This window comes from Chaetodon trifascialis, chromosome 16 (assembly GCF_039877785.1).
Source record: "Chaetodon trifascialis isolate fChaTrf1 chromosome 16, fChaTrf1.hap1, whole genome shotgun sequence".
NCBI classification, from domain to species: domain Eukaryota; kingdom Metazoa; phylum Chordata; class Actinopteri; order Chaetodontiformes; family Chaetodontidae; genus Chaetodon; species Chaetodon trifascialis.
Window position 1 is genome coordinate 2,663,582 of NC_092071.1, and position 17,589 is coordinate 2,681,170.

At 45.7% G+C, this 17,589-nt stretch overlaps 2 protein-coding genes across 3 annotated transcripts in view; one reads left to right on the forward strand and one right to left on the reverse strand.

Moving 5' to 3' along the window:
* Window positions 1-109: 109 nt before the first annotated feature.
* lig3 (ligase III, DNA, ATP-dependent) lies at window positions 110-14,950 on the forward strand. Of its 2 annotated transcripts, none has more exons than XM_070982226.1 (21): window positions 110-161; window positions 2,184-2,734; window positions 3,747-3,875; window positions 4,882-5,103; window positions 5,193-5,344; window positions 5,486-5,652; window positions 6,327-6,404; window positions 6,503-6,671; window positions 9,251-9,406; window positions 10,373-10,504; window positions 10,581-10,660; window positions 11,121-11,208; window positions 11,384-11,461; window positions 11,554-11,677; window positions 12,315-12,457; window positions 12,543-12,617; window positions 12,888-13,034; window positions 13,152-13,302; window positions 13,571-13,650; window positions 13,734-13,817; window positions 14,223-14,950. In XM_070982226.1, exons 2-21 carry the CDS (start codon window positions 2,212-2,214, stop codon window positions 14,454-14,456), a joined length of 3,012 nt encoding a protein of 1,003 aa, XP_070838327.1. In that variant the 5' UTR covers window positions 110-161; window positions 2,184-2,211; the 3' UTR covers window positions 14,457-14,950. The 2 variants fall into 2 exon arrangements, with proteins under 2 accessions (XP_070838327.1, XP_070838328.1); XM_070982227.1 differs by lacking the exon at window positions 110-161 and adding an exon at window positions 1,024-1,124.
* Window positions 14,316-17,589, reverse strand: part of rad51d (RAD51 paralog D) — an 18,141-nt gene continuing 14,867 nt past the window's right edge. The window contains exons 9-11 of the mRNA XM_070982239.1: window positions 17,118-17,300; window positions 15,387-15,518; window positions 14,316-14,449 (exon numbers count right to left, since the gene is read on the reverse strand). Coding sequence (XP_070838340.1) covers window positions 15,423-15,518; window positions 17,118-17,300 — 279 coding nt within the window. The 3' untranslated portion in view covers window positions 14,316-14,449; window positions 15,387-15,422. The remainder of the gene's footprint in view (window positions 14,450-15,386; window positions 15,519-17,117; window positions 17,301-17,589) is intronic.

Genomic DNA, 17,589 nt, shown 5'->3' on the forward strand with positions numbered 1-17,589 from the left:
TCTAACTCTCTTCTTTGGCGTTTTGAAGTTTTTCACATGTCCTGTTTCATCAGCTACATCATTTTGTTTTGTTTTCTAATTGCTGAGTTTGTTAAAGCTTTGTTCTGCAAGGAAACAAGATCAAGATGGCAAAGAGGTGAAAGTATCGATTACTGAAGGAGGTACACTGTCAACGACAATATATTATTATTATTATTATTATTATTATTATTATTATTATTATTATTGAGGTAAACTACCTATCAAAGGATGAATGACATGTTTTCTGACCAAGTGAATGGTGATGATTGAAGTCCATTTCATTAACATTTCTGGAAGTGAATGCATCACTACCACTATAAAATAATAACTTCTACATTTTTCTACATTAATTAGCGGGGCAAGTTGTACGGCACTGGGTAGGCCAATTTTATGTTTCGTTTTACAGCTCACAAAATATTATTATAACCATTATTTCTTGACCACTGAGAGCCCAAGAAGCTCTGGGTTCACATGCTGATTGATCTGCCTTGATCCACCCCTCAACGGTTAATGCTCTGCAGCATGTAGCCTACGCCTGCTTAATAACCACACACCATCTATTCAGTTTTAAGTTTTAGCTTTGTGTGAACTGCTCCGCGTCAGCAGATGGCAGTAGTACATCCTGCTACACGTTTAAAGGTCTATGAACCCGTACGAACCCATCAAGCGTTGAGAAGCCGTGACAAAGCCACCGCTGTCCACGCTGAACCCACTTTAGCTTTAGCTTTGGCTAGTTGCGTCAAGGTAATGAGACGTACGTATTCCGTAACCGGATCGCGGAAATTTGTTATCGATCCTTCGAAATACAGCAAAATTAATTTCGACCGATTAAATTAAACAAGGCAACTCACATGGTCTGTGAGATGGGGAAATAGTATGTGCTTAGTGAAAAGGGTTGAACACTTTATTGAACATGACTGAAAATGCGTTAAGTACAAATTTATCAGTAATACAGCTTTTATTTTGTAGAGGCAAGCCGGAAGTAAGTTTTATCTTTATCATGTAATTCTAGTACACTTGACACTGATGAACAGTTGTCTAACAACAATGAGGAAGGGCAGCAATAAAAACAGCGCTATCATACTTTACTGAGCTTCTACAAGGTACGGTAGCTAAACATGTGCAGGTTTATAATCGACACGTCAACTCATTTTTGATAGTTGTTGTTCAGTGTGTTTGCAAGCAAAGCTAACAGTTTGAATGTGTATGTGGAACAGAGGGAGTATGGCTAAAGCTAATCAAGCAGTTAGCCAAAAAAAACTGCCTTGTTGTCACTTTTCTTGAGCACGAAGAACTGTTTGGTACTTAAAACTGTGTGGCCTTCTGTTTATTTACGGCTGGGTTAGCAGAAATCGTTTGGCAGTAATTACATTAACGCACACCATCATCTCCTTTCTCATATTAAACTGTCTGAATGTACACCACCATCTCTGTACTCACTTGGTGTTTTAGTGTGACCTGTTAGCTAACGTTAGCTATTAGTATTTAGATATATAGCACTGTATCTGTACTCTTAATACTCCGTCCTATTCGTACAAGTTGGTAGCTAACGTTAGCTATTTTAATTTAGATGTATAGGACTATTTCTGTACTCTTTATGCTTTTTTAGTATGACCTGTTAGCTAACGTTAGCTATTCGTGTTTAGATGTGTAGCATTATGTCTTTAAGCTACTATGCTGTGTTTGTTTAGTGCAGCTTGTTAGCTAGCTGTTTGTGTTTAGACGGGTAATCCTCATTTTCACGTACTGAGAGGGGAATCAAGAGGGCCTTTGTGAATTTCTGACATTTGGGTTGATAAAACACTGTGTGTCAGTGTCATTAAATCTAATCAAACATGTTGAATTAAAGACGTGATGAGAGGAAGAACTAGCACCAGCAGCTAGAGTCATGATGACCTGGGACAAGAATCAGTGCATTTCTTTGGGCTCACTTGTTGGGACTTACTTTGGCCCTTTAATGTGTATTGGGAGGCAGCATTGCTACCGCAAAGCTACTTATATTTTCACTGTGGAATGAGTGCTGATACGTGGCACAGGTTTTGGTTGAGGTGCCTTTATGCTCACTGATAGTTCCAGTAGTGTCTGATATGCCACAACAACATTTTTATATAGATCAAAAATGAATTATCTCTCTAACCATTATGTCCTTTTGCTTTCTTTAGGTTGTAACTTTCCCACCGTCAAAACTGGATGCAGAGACGTCTTATTTTTTTAGCTTCCAAGACTCTGTGTGTAGGCCTACAACCTGTTGGAGCACCTGTCAGGTGTCAGGAACTGTGGAAAGTGTGTAGAGCCTTTTCAGCTGCTCATGTGTTAAGGTTTTCCCAGCAAATCCATCATTTCTTGTCTGTATCCCACACACACAAACTCCTCCAACACCGCCCTCCCCAGCTTTCCCCACGTCAGTGTTTCTTCAGCGAGCCGGATATGGCAGAGCAGAGGTTCATCGTGGAATACGCCAAGCGAGGCACCGCAGGCTGTAAGAAATGCAAGGACAAGATCCAAAAGGGCATAGTGCGCATAGGGAAGATTGTGCCAAACCCTTTCAGCGAGTCTGCCGGGGAAATGAAGGAGTGGTACCATGTGAAGTGCATTTTTGAGAAGCTGGAAAGGGCAAGAGCCACCACCAAGAAGATTGAGGACATCACAGATCTGGAGGGCTGGGAGGAGCTGCAGGACGAAGACAAGGAGCTCATTAATAAACATGTTTCAGGTACAGCAGGCTCACACTCAAAAAGACATTTTTATGCTGTTTAAAAGACATTTTTCAGTAATGTTCAGCACATAACAACAGCCAATACAACCGCTCCTTCTGTCCTCTTTATACATGCATAACCTTTTATTGTGGATTCCAGGGAGTTCACTGGGGCACTGACCTTTGACCTTTCTAGGAAGATTTTTATTGTTAATGTGATCGCACATAACTCACATTTTTGGAAAATCATAAGTAAGAAAGGCTATAGTGCAGTGTTGATTATCTGTCTGTAGAACCTCAGCCTTCAATACTGTGCAACCTGTTAAAGAGCATCAGTCCATCTGTCACCCCTCCAAAGGGATAATAGTATAACAATGATAATAGAGATGAGTTTTAAATATAATCCAGAGGTTTCACTTCAGATATCTCTGAAACAAGTGCTCCTGCTCTTACTTTTGTCCCTTTAACATCCAGTGATGGATGAATTGTATTCAGCACCATGAAAGGTGTGTCTCACATCATTGCACATAATGTCAACTGACCTGTTCTACCAGAACATGTACAGGCCCAGTTATTAAAAAGCTGTGATGTTATATAAGACATAAATGAAACAAAATGGGATCACTTGCTAATCCTTCTTCACATGCACTCAACTGAAAACACCTCAAAGACAATATATAGCAACATGTTTCAAACAAGCTGGGACAGGAGCAACTAAAGACCGGGCAGCTGGGATTAAACAACAGACCACATATAACTGTGTGTGTGTGTGTGTGTGTGTGTGTGTGTGTGTGTGTGTGTGTGTGTGTGTGTGTGTGTGTGTGTGTGTGTGTGTGTGTGTGTGTGTGTGTGTGTGTGTGTGTATTGTACATGATTGTGTACACACTGACATGCAGGTGTGATCGTGTATGTGGATCCTGTCAAAACTCATTCAGTGTTGACATCTTTGTCCTTGTTTAACTGATGAAATATGGTCACTGATGTCAAACAGTTCCTTGTTTGTTCTCAAGCTGTTCGTCTTGTCTCGTAGACCTGATGGCCAAAGTCAATGCAAGTCCAAAGAAGAAGGTGCAGGCCAAGATGAACACCGCCGGGCAGCTCATGGCGCCACCTGCAGACCCATCTGTCAACGCGCCACGCAAGTTCTCAGGCTTCACTGGTGAGAGACAACAAAAATAACTGAAGCATTGAGCATAATGTACTGTGAGAGTGGATGAGTTTTTTTATTCTGAGTGGGCCAAAATGAGCTTCGTGGATTAGAAAGAGGCAGAATTAGTTCAACTTCTGATTATTCTCATGCAGCGGAATGGGCCCTGAATGCACCACTCTTTGTCCTAAATACCATTTAAATCTGCCACACAGATCTCAGATCTCTTCTAATCTCACACAGGACAGAACACAATCAAAGGTTCATGTGATAAAAGCAGGAAGTAAGAACATAAAGTGCTAATCTGTGCACCTTAGTTTTAGAAACCTGTATGTCTGATGAGAGGGGAGGGATCCAGGTAACTTACAGAGAGGATGTTCAGATTCGCTTCAATGGTTTTTGTTCTCTTGCTGCTAAAAATCTCCGTACTTTGACAGTTTTGCACTTTCAAAATGAACATTAATAACAAACAGCAGAGAGCAGCAGTACACTGCTCTACTGTCGAGTCTGCCCAGTCCACTGTGATGCTCGTGGTGCTGGGAAAGAGTGGCAGAGTGAGACCTCTTACTGTGAGCAGCACCATTTTCACCGTCAGAAATGCTCTGGCAGGTCATCCGTCCCCACGGTGGTCGATGTGGTGAATGAACTCACTGATGAGAAGATGTTTGTTTGGGTTCACTAACCAATCACAAGCAACCAATCATCATGTTATCAAATCTGGGTGCAGGCGTGCTGCTTATTGGCTCACTGACTGACATTTACTCCTTAGACATCAAAATGTGAAAGGAGAAAATGTTTCAGAGAAATTGTTAGCATTAAGCTAAAGTATAAAGGCTAAAAAAAATACCTCTGAAACCGATTTATCGCCTTAAAAGTGGTCAGTAAATTCTGAAAGTAACAGCTAATCATTAAAACCATTCATATCAGGATAAAATGAGCTTGACACCGTGAGTCCAAGCAGAATAAATGCGCTTTGTGAAATCATCTCATCACTTGTACTTCCACTCTTCACTGTCAGCTGCGAAGGCCGGCGGCTCCGGCTCCAGCCCGGGACCCTCCACCTCCTCCCCTGCCAAAGTCAGCCAAGGCAGCACCCTCTCCGCCCAGCTTTGTGACCCCCAGCACAAGGACTGCCTCCTGCGAGAGTTTCGCAAGCTGTGCGCCATGGTGGCAGAAAACAACAGCTACAACACCAAGACGCAGATCATTGAGAAGTTCCTGAAGAAGGGCTCAGGTGGAGGTCGGTGTCTTCATCGGTCTTCGTTCAGATTTCAGCATGTGACAGAACCGGAGGCCTTGTGCCTGAAATCTGCTTTTCTTCCCGGTTAGATAAGTTCCACGGGGATCTTTACCTGACGGTGAAGCTGCTCCTGCCGGGCGTCGTGAAAAGCGTCTACAACCTGAATGACAAGCAGATCGTGAAGCTCTTCAGTCGCATCTTTAAGTGCAGCCAGGACGACATGGTGCGCGATCTGGAGCAGGTCTGTGATCCACACGAGCGTCTGCGGATGTTCAGAAGTTCACCACGTGTACTGAATGTCTGATTTTAGAACTAAAAATCATCAGTTTGATCGACGTTCTTGGATTGAAAACACACTTTTTAAGGGATGTTTTATTTCCAGGGCGACGTGTCGGAGACGGTGAGGATGTTCTTTGAGGAGAGCAAATCGTTTCCCGCGGCCGCCAAGAGCCTCCTGACCATCCAGGAAGTGGACGCCTCGCTGACCCGCCTCGCCCAGCTGACCAAGGAGGACGAGCAGCAGACCGAGCTGGAGGACATTGCCAAAAAGTGAGACGTCATCGTAATGATGGGGTGGTAAAAGAGCAGAGATGAGCTGATTCAGGAACATGATGAAGCTCTGCAGACCTGCTCTTCTTCAGTTTCATTCAGCCGCTCCTCTCCTCGTCATGGTTTTATTGTGGTTCCAGGTCACACACAGTGACAGTGTGTGTTCATATAGGTTTTTAAACAGCAGACTTATTACCATGAAAAACACGTGAAGGACTGATTATGTGATTTCTTTTCATCGTGTTTGTAAATGCTGCCATCGTTTGCTCCCACTTGTTTTGCTTGCGCTGCTTTTTTATTGTTGGTATTTGTTGTCTTTTCCCTTCATTTTCGATTGTCTGCCTCAGGCATGTCTAACACACACACACACACACACACACGCACACACTGCACATCGTCATTTGACATTCTGCCCTCCACAGCAGCCGATGCCAGAGCAGGACTCTGTTTATTTGTCAGAAATTGCAGCTTGCTGCCTGCAAACAGACCGAAGGATTATTTTGTGCTGTGCTGAATAAAAGGTCTGCGAGTGTCGTGACACGGCGGGACAAAGCGAAGCCACGCCAGCTCACGTCGGCTTCCTTTCTGTCTGAAACTTTGTCTTTTCTGCACGTTGACCGTTTCTTTGAGGTCTTTTATATTCACTGCTCGTGTCGTGTTCTCTTTCATCACAGATGCACCGGAAACGACTTGAAATGCATCATTCGACTCATTAAACACGACCTGAAGATGAACGCTGGAGCCAAACATGTGTGAGTGTCTTCACTCTGTTCTCTGTTCAGCGCTTTGAAGAAAGGTTATGTTTTCACGCCAAGCTCAAACTGCTCTCTCTTCATTTCCTGTTGTGCAGTTTGGATGCTGTGGATCCAAACGCTTACGACGCCTTCAAGGCCTCACGTAATCTGGGTGACGTGATTTTTCGGGTGTTGAGGAATCAGCAGGAGGCGTCTAATGGTTCAGGACCCAGGAAGCTCCTCACTGTGGAGGCCTCACTCATGACCCCTGTCCAGCCCATGCTGGTGAGTGCCACACACACACACACACGCACGCACACACATTTAGTCTTGATGTGATTCAGTGCACAGCAGGTGAAATCACTGCCGTCCAAACAGAGTCTGGATTCTGTTTAAACAGGAAGGTTTTCATGCAAATTCACAAACTTGCCCCGAGCCTGAATCATCATTTAACTCAATAATAATGTTATTTATTTATTCATGTAGCATCTTTCATACAAGGAAAGCAGCTCAAAGACATCACATGCATGAATGAGCATAAAACAGATGGAGGATGAAACACTCTCGATAATAAGATGGAATCAGGGTGAAAATAAAGACAATGCATGCGATAAGGTGGAAAATAAAACCACTAAGTGATAGTAGTAAAATACAGCATGTATAAAGAAGAGCAGCAGTGAAGACATTCAGCGAGCTGCCTCCCTGATGTCTGAGTGTTTCACAGCTTTGGGGCGTTAAAGTCAAAGTCTGCATCTCTTATTCTGCTGCTGGAAGCCTCCAGTGAGCCGGCAGCAGACCAGCGCTTGGCAGGCTAACGTTGGCTAGCATCGTCCAGCACGCTGCAGACTTATTTGGACGCAGTCAGCAGATACTCGCTGTTCCAAGGTGGACGCTCAGGGACGATGTTGGCTGTTGATTTCACTCATGATATGTCTTATATTATATAAAAAACACCTTACGGGCATGTTAACAAAGGGCTCTTTAGACATTTCCCATCCTGATGTGATGCCGTCTGACCTCTGACCTCATGAATTAGAGTCAAACAACATCGAGTCTTCCAATTAATGGCCTCATTGAAGTCGTTATACATTATGCATCCAGCAGTAATAATCAATTCTGGCTCCCAGGCAAGGTGTGTGGGTTATCTGTGGACTAAATTAGAAATAGATTTTCAATAAAAGACAGTAATTGTTGCTTTAATAACTTCGGGTTTCAAAAGAAATAAGATTCGACCTCCAGGATTGTTGAAGTCATTTAATTGGATGTCTTTGACCTCTTTAGCAACATTAGCTCAAAGGCTTCCAGGAGACTTTTACTCTGACTGTAAGCATGAAAAGAGAAGTGGATAAAACAGATTTCTGTCCCTCAGTTCAGGATGTCAGCTGCTGTTTTTAGCAGATGAAGATGGCCGTGCCTGTGCTGCAAACAGGATGAATGAGATGTGTGGGGGGTCTCACTCCTGAAGACGGACAGTACGACGTTCAGACTGTGTCCTGCTGACGTCTGACAGGCAGCAGCTGGACCTCACAGATAACTCCCTGCTAACGCACAACTATCCCGAGTCCCCGTCCATGAACGCAGCGCCATTCAAAATGTGTTTTCCAAAGAAGCCGCGGAGCGTTAAATTGCACATTACACAGCAGAATTTTAATTGGACAGTATACAAGTAGATTGAAATGAACTGCAGCTATATCACATTTCAGTTTCTGAATAGAAAGCACGGTCCAGCTTGCGGCGTCCCGCAGGCTCGCCGCCTCAGTGCTTCAGCTTTAACTTCTCCTCTTCTAACTGCAGTTTACAGCAGATGCATCAGGGAGAAGCATGGATGAGTCCAGAGGAGTTTGGACTTTTTCACAGAAACCACAGAAGTGTAATTTGGGGCGGTGAGCTTTAAAATATGCTTTGTGCACTCAGCAGCAGTCACACTGCCAGCGTGCTCACATCGATTAGTGTAATGGTGCAGCATTATCAGAGAAGGATTTAGGTGAACCTGGACACAAAGGCAAGACCACCAGTTAATCACTGGCTTTGTCTTGCTGTCAGGTTCATTATTGCTCTCTCTTCTTGATGATAATACTGAGAGTGTAACTCAACAAAGTATCTGCTGAGATCTCGAAACAGGACAACAAAGCCACGAACCCTGAGCAGTCAGAAGCTCAGACAGGCTGTCATCAAGTCAGTGGTTAAGTCAGATGAAACTGGAACTGGTCCTCGAGTCCAATCCCTGTCCGTCTGCTGGGTTCAGAGCTCTCACTGTAAATTGTGTGACTTTGCACAACGCTCATTTTCCTCCCTGTGTCTTCCTCAGCCCGTCTGCTAGCTGTAGCATCAGCCTGTCTTCTAGCTGTAGCATCAGCCTGTCTTCTAGCTGTAGCATCAGCCTGTCTGCTAGCTGTAGCATCAGCCCGTCTGCTAGCTGTAGCATCAGCTTGTCTGTCTCCATCTGAAATCAATGAAATGAGAGAATATTTGTTTTCTTAGTCAAAGAGAACGGTCTGCTCTCCCTGTGCGTGTTGCTAATATTGGAACAGGATGTTTACCCTCGTTGACAGACGTGCTGATCGGTTGTGGAGGCACATTGAAGCACACGTTGCACAGAAAGATGTTTCTGCATATTTCTTTCTTTGAGCTCATCATTGTTCAGACGTTACAGCTCACACTGTCCGCCTCTGTCTTCACGAGCCCGCTCTTTGGACTGTTCCTCCCTCTCCCCATGTTTCTAGCAGCATGGCTGGAACTGGTTCTCCATTCCCGTCCCTGGTCTGACTGCTGGTCTCCTGACTGTTGGATTTGTTTTCAGTTCTATCACAGTTATGATGTCGTATAGCTCGGTGCATTATGGTTGTTTTCCTTTGTGATTTCAGGCAGAAGCGTGTAAATCCATCGAGTACGCCATGAAGAAATGCCCCAACGGGATGTACTCTGAGATCAAGTATGATGGAGAACGCGTGCAGGTCCACAAGAACGGAGACACCTTCAGCTACTTCAGCCGCAGCCTGAAGCCAGTGCTGCCACACAAAGTCAGTCCTCACACACACACACACACACACACACACACACACACACACACACACACACACACACACACACACACACACACACACACACACACACACACACACACACACACACACACACAGCCAGTGAAGCTGGTGTGACAGAGCATGTCAGGATAGAATCTGCTCAGGTTTCCCGTCAGGATTAGGAACTGAAGGTCTGAAAGTCAGACATTTCCCAGTGATTCTCCAGCTTTTGTTTGATCAGCAGGCGGCCGCGAGCCCGAGACAGGCAGGCAGGGATAAACAGCTCCACGCCAGCTTCATTAGCCCTTTAAACCACCAGAGGCTGCTGCTGTGCACAAAACACACAGCACAGGCGCTCAGACGCGAGGTGAAAAGCCTCCTCTGACTTTTCTCACTGCTCTGCAGGTTTGTCAGTGATAAAAGCCGCGGTGCCTTTAAGAACATCCTGTAATTCTCAGCTCCAGAGCAGCCATATAAGAAGCACCAGTTCTAGCCATCTCTGCTGGGACGTACGTGGAGCTGGTTTGTGCCAGTGTGGCCTCCTCTCCTCCGGCTGGCTGTAGACATGTTGCCCTGGCCGTGCTACCCATCAGCCTAATGGCTGTAATGGACCTCTAGCCACTGTAATTACCAATTTATGTTAATGTCAGGTTATCACTCTGCGGGGGCGGGAGTGGAGTCTAATTACAATAGTGCACGTTTCCTAATGTTTTTTGTTGTGATGAATGACAGCAGCACAGAGCTAAGGTCGTCCAGCGCAGAGTGTGATGGAGGTGACGTGGGTGGAGACGTGTTGTAGCGTGCATCAAACACGGTTTAATCTACATCAGGTTGACACTGATGCTCTTTATTATTGGACTGCTTTTACAGTGTCCGCCTCACTGGACACTCTGTCTCTGCTCTTGCTGTAATAGTTGTCTTAGATGTGTCCTTGAGCTCCGTGTGTCCATGTCGATGTTTCAGGTGGCTCATTTTAAGGAGTACATCCCTCAGGCTTTTCCCGGAGGCCACAGTATGATACTGGATGCTGAAGTCCTCCTAATTGACACAAAGACCAGTAAACCGCTGCCCTTTGGGACTCTGGGTGTCCACAAGGTGAGAGCAGCGCAGCCAGTTTGACATGTGCTGGACATGAATCTGTGTCCTGTCTCATGCTCTCCTGTCCCCGCAGAAAGCCGCCTTTCAAGACGCCAAAGTGTGCCTTTTTGTTTTTGACTGCATCTACTTCAACGGCGTGAGCCTCATGGAGAGGTAACGTGTTTTCATTCGTCGTCCTGAAAACATCTTTGCAGAGAATAACGTTACATTAACGAGACGCTGAAGCAGCTCCTGTCTTTGTTCGTCCCTCCGTCTGTTTGACTCCGTCTGACTCAGCGTTTTTGTGTCTTTTTCATGGTTTTACTTCAGATTTTCTTTCCTCTCTGCACTTGTTTCAGTGTGTCTAAAAGCATTTTTCAAGGATTAAAGAAAGTCTTTAGTATATTTGGTAAAGTAAATCTACTGAAGTGTAAAAATTAAGATTCAGTGAAGCCACAGCAGTAATTTTCCCAGTGTGAGAACATTTTATCTTGCAGATAAACACAGAAATTAAGTCCCTTTAATGCAGTTTTTACTCTTACGACTAAATCTAATAATATATATGATACAGTACATTTTATGCATCGAGATGAGACATTAGAAAGACATTTGTCCTCCTCCTCATGTCCTCCAGGCCGCTGTGTGAACGCAGGAAGTTCCTGCATGACAACATGGTGGAAGTCCCCAACAGGATCCTGTTCTCAGAGATGAAGCATGTCACTGTGAGTGAAACCCTCAATCTGCGGTTATGTGTGCACATCTGTAACAGCTGGTGATACTGTGTGTGTGTGTGTGTGTGTGTGTGTGTGTGTGTGTGTGTGTGTGTGTGTGTGTGTGTGTGTGTGTGTGTGTGTGTGTGTGTGTGTGTGTGTGTGTGTGTGTGTGTGTGTGTGTCAGAGGGCAGGGGATCTGGCTGACATGATAACCCGTGTGATCAGAGAGGGACTCGAAGGCCTGGTGCTAAAGGACATAAAGGTGAGTCTCTTTGTGTCTCCTGAAGGACACACGCCGATGGAAGACGTGTGTGTGTTTAACATGTTCAAACTCTGCACGCCTGTTTGTCTCAGGGCAGCTACGAGCCAGGAAAGCGCCACTGGCTGAAGGTGAAGAAGGACTATTTGAACGAGGGGGCGATGGCCGACACGGCTGACCTGGTGGTCCTGGGGGCCTTCTATGGAAAAGGCTCCAACGGTCTGTAACCTCCAGCACGTTGTCTCCTTCATGCACTTTGTTTCTCACCTCCTGATGCTCTCAGTTTAGCCACTTCCTTCCTGCTATCTTAAACAATATAACAGCATTTGGCCTAAAATGTACAGATTCTGCATGTTCACACTGACTGGGTGGAAGAATTCACTTAAATATAACAGCATGAATACAGTCCAGCATAGCAGCATTTTCTCTAAAAATGTGTGAATATAACATGAACCATAAGGAGAGGATGTCATTCAGTAAAGCACACAAGCAGACAGATACGGGAGCCACTGAGGAGGCTGGGTAATGAGCATGGAACACAATGGAGGCATAGCAAATGCACAACAAAGGTACACATTTAGAAAGCATGGCTAATGAAGACAGCTCATGCCGTGTGAAGACAGCTAATAGACACCAAACAACACGCCAGATGAAACACTTGTCATAACACGCTGTTGGACGAAAGTGGGACGTAGAAAAGTGCTTAAAAAAGCCTTAACAAGCCAACTGAGGAGGCTAGTTTTAGTGAAGTGAGATGACGCAGAGTAGGCGGGTGTTTTCAAAGCCTGTGCACAGTTTACTCTGTGGCTCTGCAGGCTCCACACGCAGCTGAAGTCGAGTGTCTTCTCTCCACCAGGGGGCATCATGTCCAGTTTCCTGATGGGCTGCTACGACCCACACTCCAAGAAATGGTGCACAGTCACCAAGTGCTCCGGAGGCTACGACGACGCCATGCTGGCCAGGCTCCAGAAGGAGCTGGATGTGATCAAAATCAGCAAGGTCAGAGAGGATCGCCTCAGAGCGACCTGCTGGAGCATCGAGCCGGTGTCACAGAATCAAATATTAACTGTGTGTTTCTGTGCAGGATCCGAGCAAAATCCCAGGCTGGCTGAAAATCATCAAGAACTATTATCCAGATTTCATCATTCGCAATCCTGAGGTGAGATTTCACTGCGATCCAGCACGTTTCCCTCAGGGTGCGTTCTTCCACCAGAACTTTACAGGAAACACGCGCTGTGGAGCTGCGAGGTGATTTCGACCTGCAGATTTACTGAAAACAATGTGGAGATAGAGCCAAACACTGGACTGAAATGCTGCTTTTCAAGGCTGAAGATAGAACTTAATGAAATCCACAGAACACGCGTTCATGCGGCTTTCTGTGTGTTCGCGTATCGTTCATGTTTCGCCTGCTGCTGTGTTTCCTCCACAGGAAGCGCCCGTCTGGGAGATCACAGGCGCAGAGTTCTCCAAATCAGAAATGCACACAGCCGACGGCATCTCGATCCGCTTTCCCCGCATGACGCGCATCCGCGATGACAAAGACTGGAAGAGCGCCACCAACCTGACCCAGCTTAAAGTAAGACGTCAGCAGTTTGATGCACGAACGCCTGCGTCAGTGAGACACTGCACAGGTGTTACGCAGGTCTTCAGTCTCTTGTGAGACAGAGCTTTGCATGTCTCGTCTGTCCTTTAGGAGCTGTACCGCATATCAAAGGAGAACTGTGACTTTAAGGTGACGGCTGGACCGTCGACGTCCAGCGACGACAAGGGCTCGTCGGGTGGAGACAGCGGAGGAAACTCCCCGTCGTCCTCGTCCCACGGAGGCGCCGCATCCAAGAAGAGCAGTAAGTCCACCACGTTTGATGCTATGTCCAAAATATTTAAAGCTACAGCTCGTCTGTGATAAGGTCGGTTTACTGTTTTAAGGTGACGTTTTCAGATTGTTTAAAACCCAAAGTTTTTCACTTAATTATGACAAAGAAAAGCAGAAAACGTTCTTTTGACAGTTTAAATTTCGTTTTAAAATCAGGTTTGAGTCGGACACAGAGTCACAGAAATGTGAGGTGTTTATTCACAGTGGAATACAGAAACTTTAACGTGCTCTCTTCACAGACAACAGAAGCACACCCAAACCGAAGGCGGTGAAATCAGAGCCTCGCACGCCGGGCGCAGAAGCACCGAGCGCCAAGAAGGTAACGTCTTCACGACACGACACGCTCACATGACAGACGCCGCTGCTGTCGTCCTGAGACGTGACCGCTCTGTTTCCCTCCAGGTGAAGAAGAGCGAGAGCGTTCACAGCAACGGACAAACGGAAGCGAAGGCGACATCTAAGCTGCTGCAGTCGAGAAATGACAAGGTTGGTCAACAAGAGGCGTGTCTGAGTGAGACAGCTCAGAGTCCAGTTTAATGACCGTCACTGTTATAGCTGATGAACCATCTGAACGCTGCAGTGTTTTAGTGTTTTTTAGCCACAGCCAAAACAAAGCTCTGACCATCAGTTCTGCTGGATTTTATCGCTTTTGGTCGGGAATTGCTGAGATGTGGCATCATGGGTAAAAACAGGTCCGACGGGGCAACAAACACAAGCTTCACACTACGAATTTTACTATTAATCCTTTGTTTTCTTTTCCAAATACGACCTGACCTGGAGGTTTGTTCACACTCCGCCTAATCGTGTGAAGCTTGTGTTTGTTGCCTCGTCGGACAGCTTGAACAGCCCTCGCGTTGTTTCTTCTGCTCACTGCTGGTCCTCTTCCTGCAGACGCTGCTCGACATCTTCAGCGGGGTCAAGCTGTTCCTGCCGGTCTCCGTGCAGGACTTTGACAAGCTGCGGCGCTACTTCGTGGCGTACGATGGAGACCTCGTGGCCGACTACGACGCCGCCTCGGCCACGCACACGCTGGCCGAGCCCGAGGGGGACAGCCAGGCCCAGAGAGTGTCACCCAGCTGGATCTGGGAGTGTATCCGCAAGAGGCGTGTGGTACCCCCCTGTTAGCAGAGAAAAAGAGAAAACACACACTGCGTTACTCTGTCCTTCCACTGCTGCACACTAGAGAAACTTAACTCTAAATCCACGTTAAACAGTGTGAACGAGGTTGATCTCTGAGGTTTGGGGAGATGACAGTCTCTGGGTTCAGTTACTCACAGAATGTTTATTTATTCTTTCACACGAACCAGCAGAGGACACACACACTGCGGTTAGTTTGAGGTTTTAGTGTTGGCCAATTTCAGGCGATTGATTGTGAATACTTGCGTTTGATGTTTTTGTAAGGAAAGTCTTTAAAGCAGCAACTCGAGGACTGTAAAATGTATTTTTTACAAAGAGATCATGTAACATAAACACAGCGCAGAACCAAGAGGTTTCATCAGCGTCATGAATTATTTTTACTGGAAACTTTCTGCAAGAATTCAACTCAGAAACCAAATTTTTCTGCCATCAGGAATCAACAAAGTGCTGATAAAGATAATAAAAATGTCTCCCTCACGTCACTCTGATGCTCTGTCTTCTCTACAAACTGTACTCGGAGTCACTTGCAGCCCGATCGTGAGCAGAGTGAGTAGTTTCAGGAGGGTTTTCCTCCATCTTTCCACTTCGGCTCTAAATCATGAGGCTCTCGGTGCAATCCGACGAGATGCTGAAAGGCTTTTACTGCAGCCTCCTGCGTCTGAATGGCTTTCCAGGATAATTCAGATTTGCCTTTTTATCTTTAAGCTGTGAGGTGGTTTAATTAAATGTTTGAATGTGTTGAAGCTCCACCCTGTGCTTCCCCTTAAACACTCAAACCAGGCTGGATTTCTTCTAAACGGGTAAAAACAAGTAAACTGTCCAGAGTCCAGCGGGGGAAACGCTGATGCCGCCGTCGTGGTCTAAACGGGTCAGTCTGAAGCTCTTCTTCCTGTTCTTGGTCCGGTAACGTTCACGTACCTCTGCTCAGACGTGCAGGATCACGGCTGGCCCTCATCAGGAATCAGTCTGATCCAGTTTCCTCTTTCTCGAGGACCCTCCTTCAGAGCGACTCCACCACTGCAAGTCGAACTCCTCTTTGATGTGACAGGGCTAAAAAGTGGAGCAGATGACAGCGTTGATTCACTCGTTCAGCTGCAGCGCGAAACGTTCATTCTGAATGCGCTTTGTCAAAGTGCTTCTTTGTTTCGTGTGAAGGGCCTCGCTTACATTTTCAAAACAGAACATGTATAATTAATGCCTTCGGACAGTTTTTTTTTAAGAGGAGGAAACGGTAACAGACTGTCGAACAGTTTCCTGCAATAACAGTCATTTGGTCCTGTTGCCATTAACACCCACTAACAGTCCACTAATGCGTCTGTTATGTGCTGAAGCGTCTGCTGTCTGTTCTGCTGCAGCTGCTCGCTTCCCTTCACAAATCGCAGACTCATTATTTTCTGAAAACATTAAAATAAGAGACGTCCCAGCAGCTCAAGTTACACGACAGCAGACTGCAGCTGAGCAAACAGAAGTTATGTTTTAGAAGCGACGTTTAAAGAAATGATTAGCTGAGGGTGAAATTAGAACGGTTCACTTAAATCAGCTTTGGAGCAACAAGAGTGAAGAGGAAGATATTTGTCCTTCAGTCGAGGCAACAAATGTCTGCTGGGAAGTTTTAGCTCCTTCATAATAAACCATGCACACTTCACATCTGTGGCTCTCAAACGATCATCTTTCCCACAGGTCCAGACGTCCACTGGCCTCCTTTCACTTTTGTCCATCACTTTGATCATTAATGTGCATCAAGCTCTGTCAATGCTGCACCGTCCTGCAGGCATACAGGTCAAATCTCAAAGAACTGACAGGAAACACTGCAGGTTTGATGTTCACTGTGATGGATCACACGACAGGTTTGAGGATTTCAAAGTGAATGGAAAACAATGTTTGTCTAGAAAAAAAGGAAAGTCATTCAAATATTTAAAACAGCTGCGATGTAAAGTACGTGTGGTTTGTTGTAAAACTGCTTAAAGTACAAAAGCTTTAAAGTAAACTGCAGCAGAGACCAACAGGAGCTTCACCAACAGGAGATCCTACCGAGGGATTCAGAGCGAACTCAGCTCGAGTGCTCACGCATGGCTTGGCATTTCGTCCACACAGGACAGTGAAGACGAGTGTCCTGGATCAGACTCAGCAGAATGAGACGGCTGTCTGTCTCTGAGAATTAAGATGAGAAGTCTGCAAAACTTTTCTCACAGAAGTTGCATTTAAAGTGATAATCTGGGAGATTTTCCTTTAAATGAATGTGAAGTTACTGACACACTGATGAAAGCACTGCAGTATTTATACATCTGCAGTGAAGAGCTGGACGTCTGGAAAAAACACTGTATTAGCTTACTGCTAATGCAAACATGTCCTACTGCTGTTGACTCTTTCAATCATTAAATGGTCATTCTTGGCAGCCCCCAGAGTTCTGTGATCCTGAACGTTAAACTGCATTTACTGTTTCCAAGAGCAACTGCAGGTGTCGCCAAATCTACCAGGACTGAAATCTTCCAGACTTTAAGTGCAAATAAAGAGCTTCTTCATCAAACCGGAGCAACAAAAAGAGCAAACGCAACTTCAAAGTGTCCATTTTAACGAGACGTTTTGACATTTGCCTCTGACGGAGCCTCTCTGACAGAATCAATGCTGAGCTGGATGAAGTGGACGCACCTGTCTGGAAGACTTGATCAGTGTCGCGCAGCGCAGACCGGAGGACGAGCCGCCGCCGCTGCCACCGCCCACCGCCTTCTCCACTCGCTCCAGCAGGATCCTGGTTCTGGGGACGTGACTCCACGACACACCGAGGCCCGGCTGCACCTCCCCGCTGTCGCTCCTCGTGACGTGGTTTGTAACCTGCAGGCCGGGACGCCGTCATGGTTAGGCTGCCGTTTCTGCTCTGTGTGGTTCAGCACAGCTCGCAGAGTGAAAGCTTTACAGGAGGGAAGAAATAAGTGGGACAGCCAGATTGTTCTAATCTAATCAAATGGGACCATCAAACAGCCAATCAAATTATCTTCATCTCACTTCAAATAACTCCAAGTGAAGTGAGGTGAAAGCTGATTATCTTTGCAGCATGCTTTTTAATGCGATTAGTCTCATTCTACATAATTATAGCCAACTGACAAATGGATTTTTGGTTTTA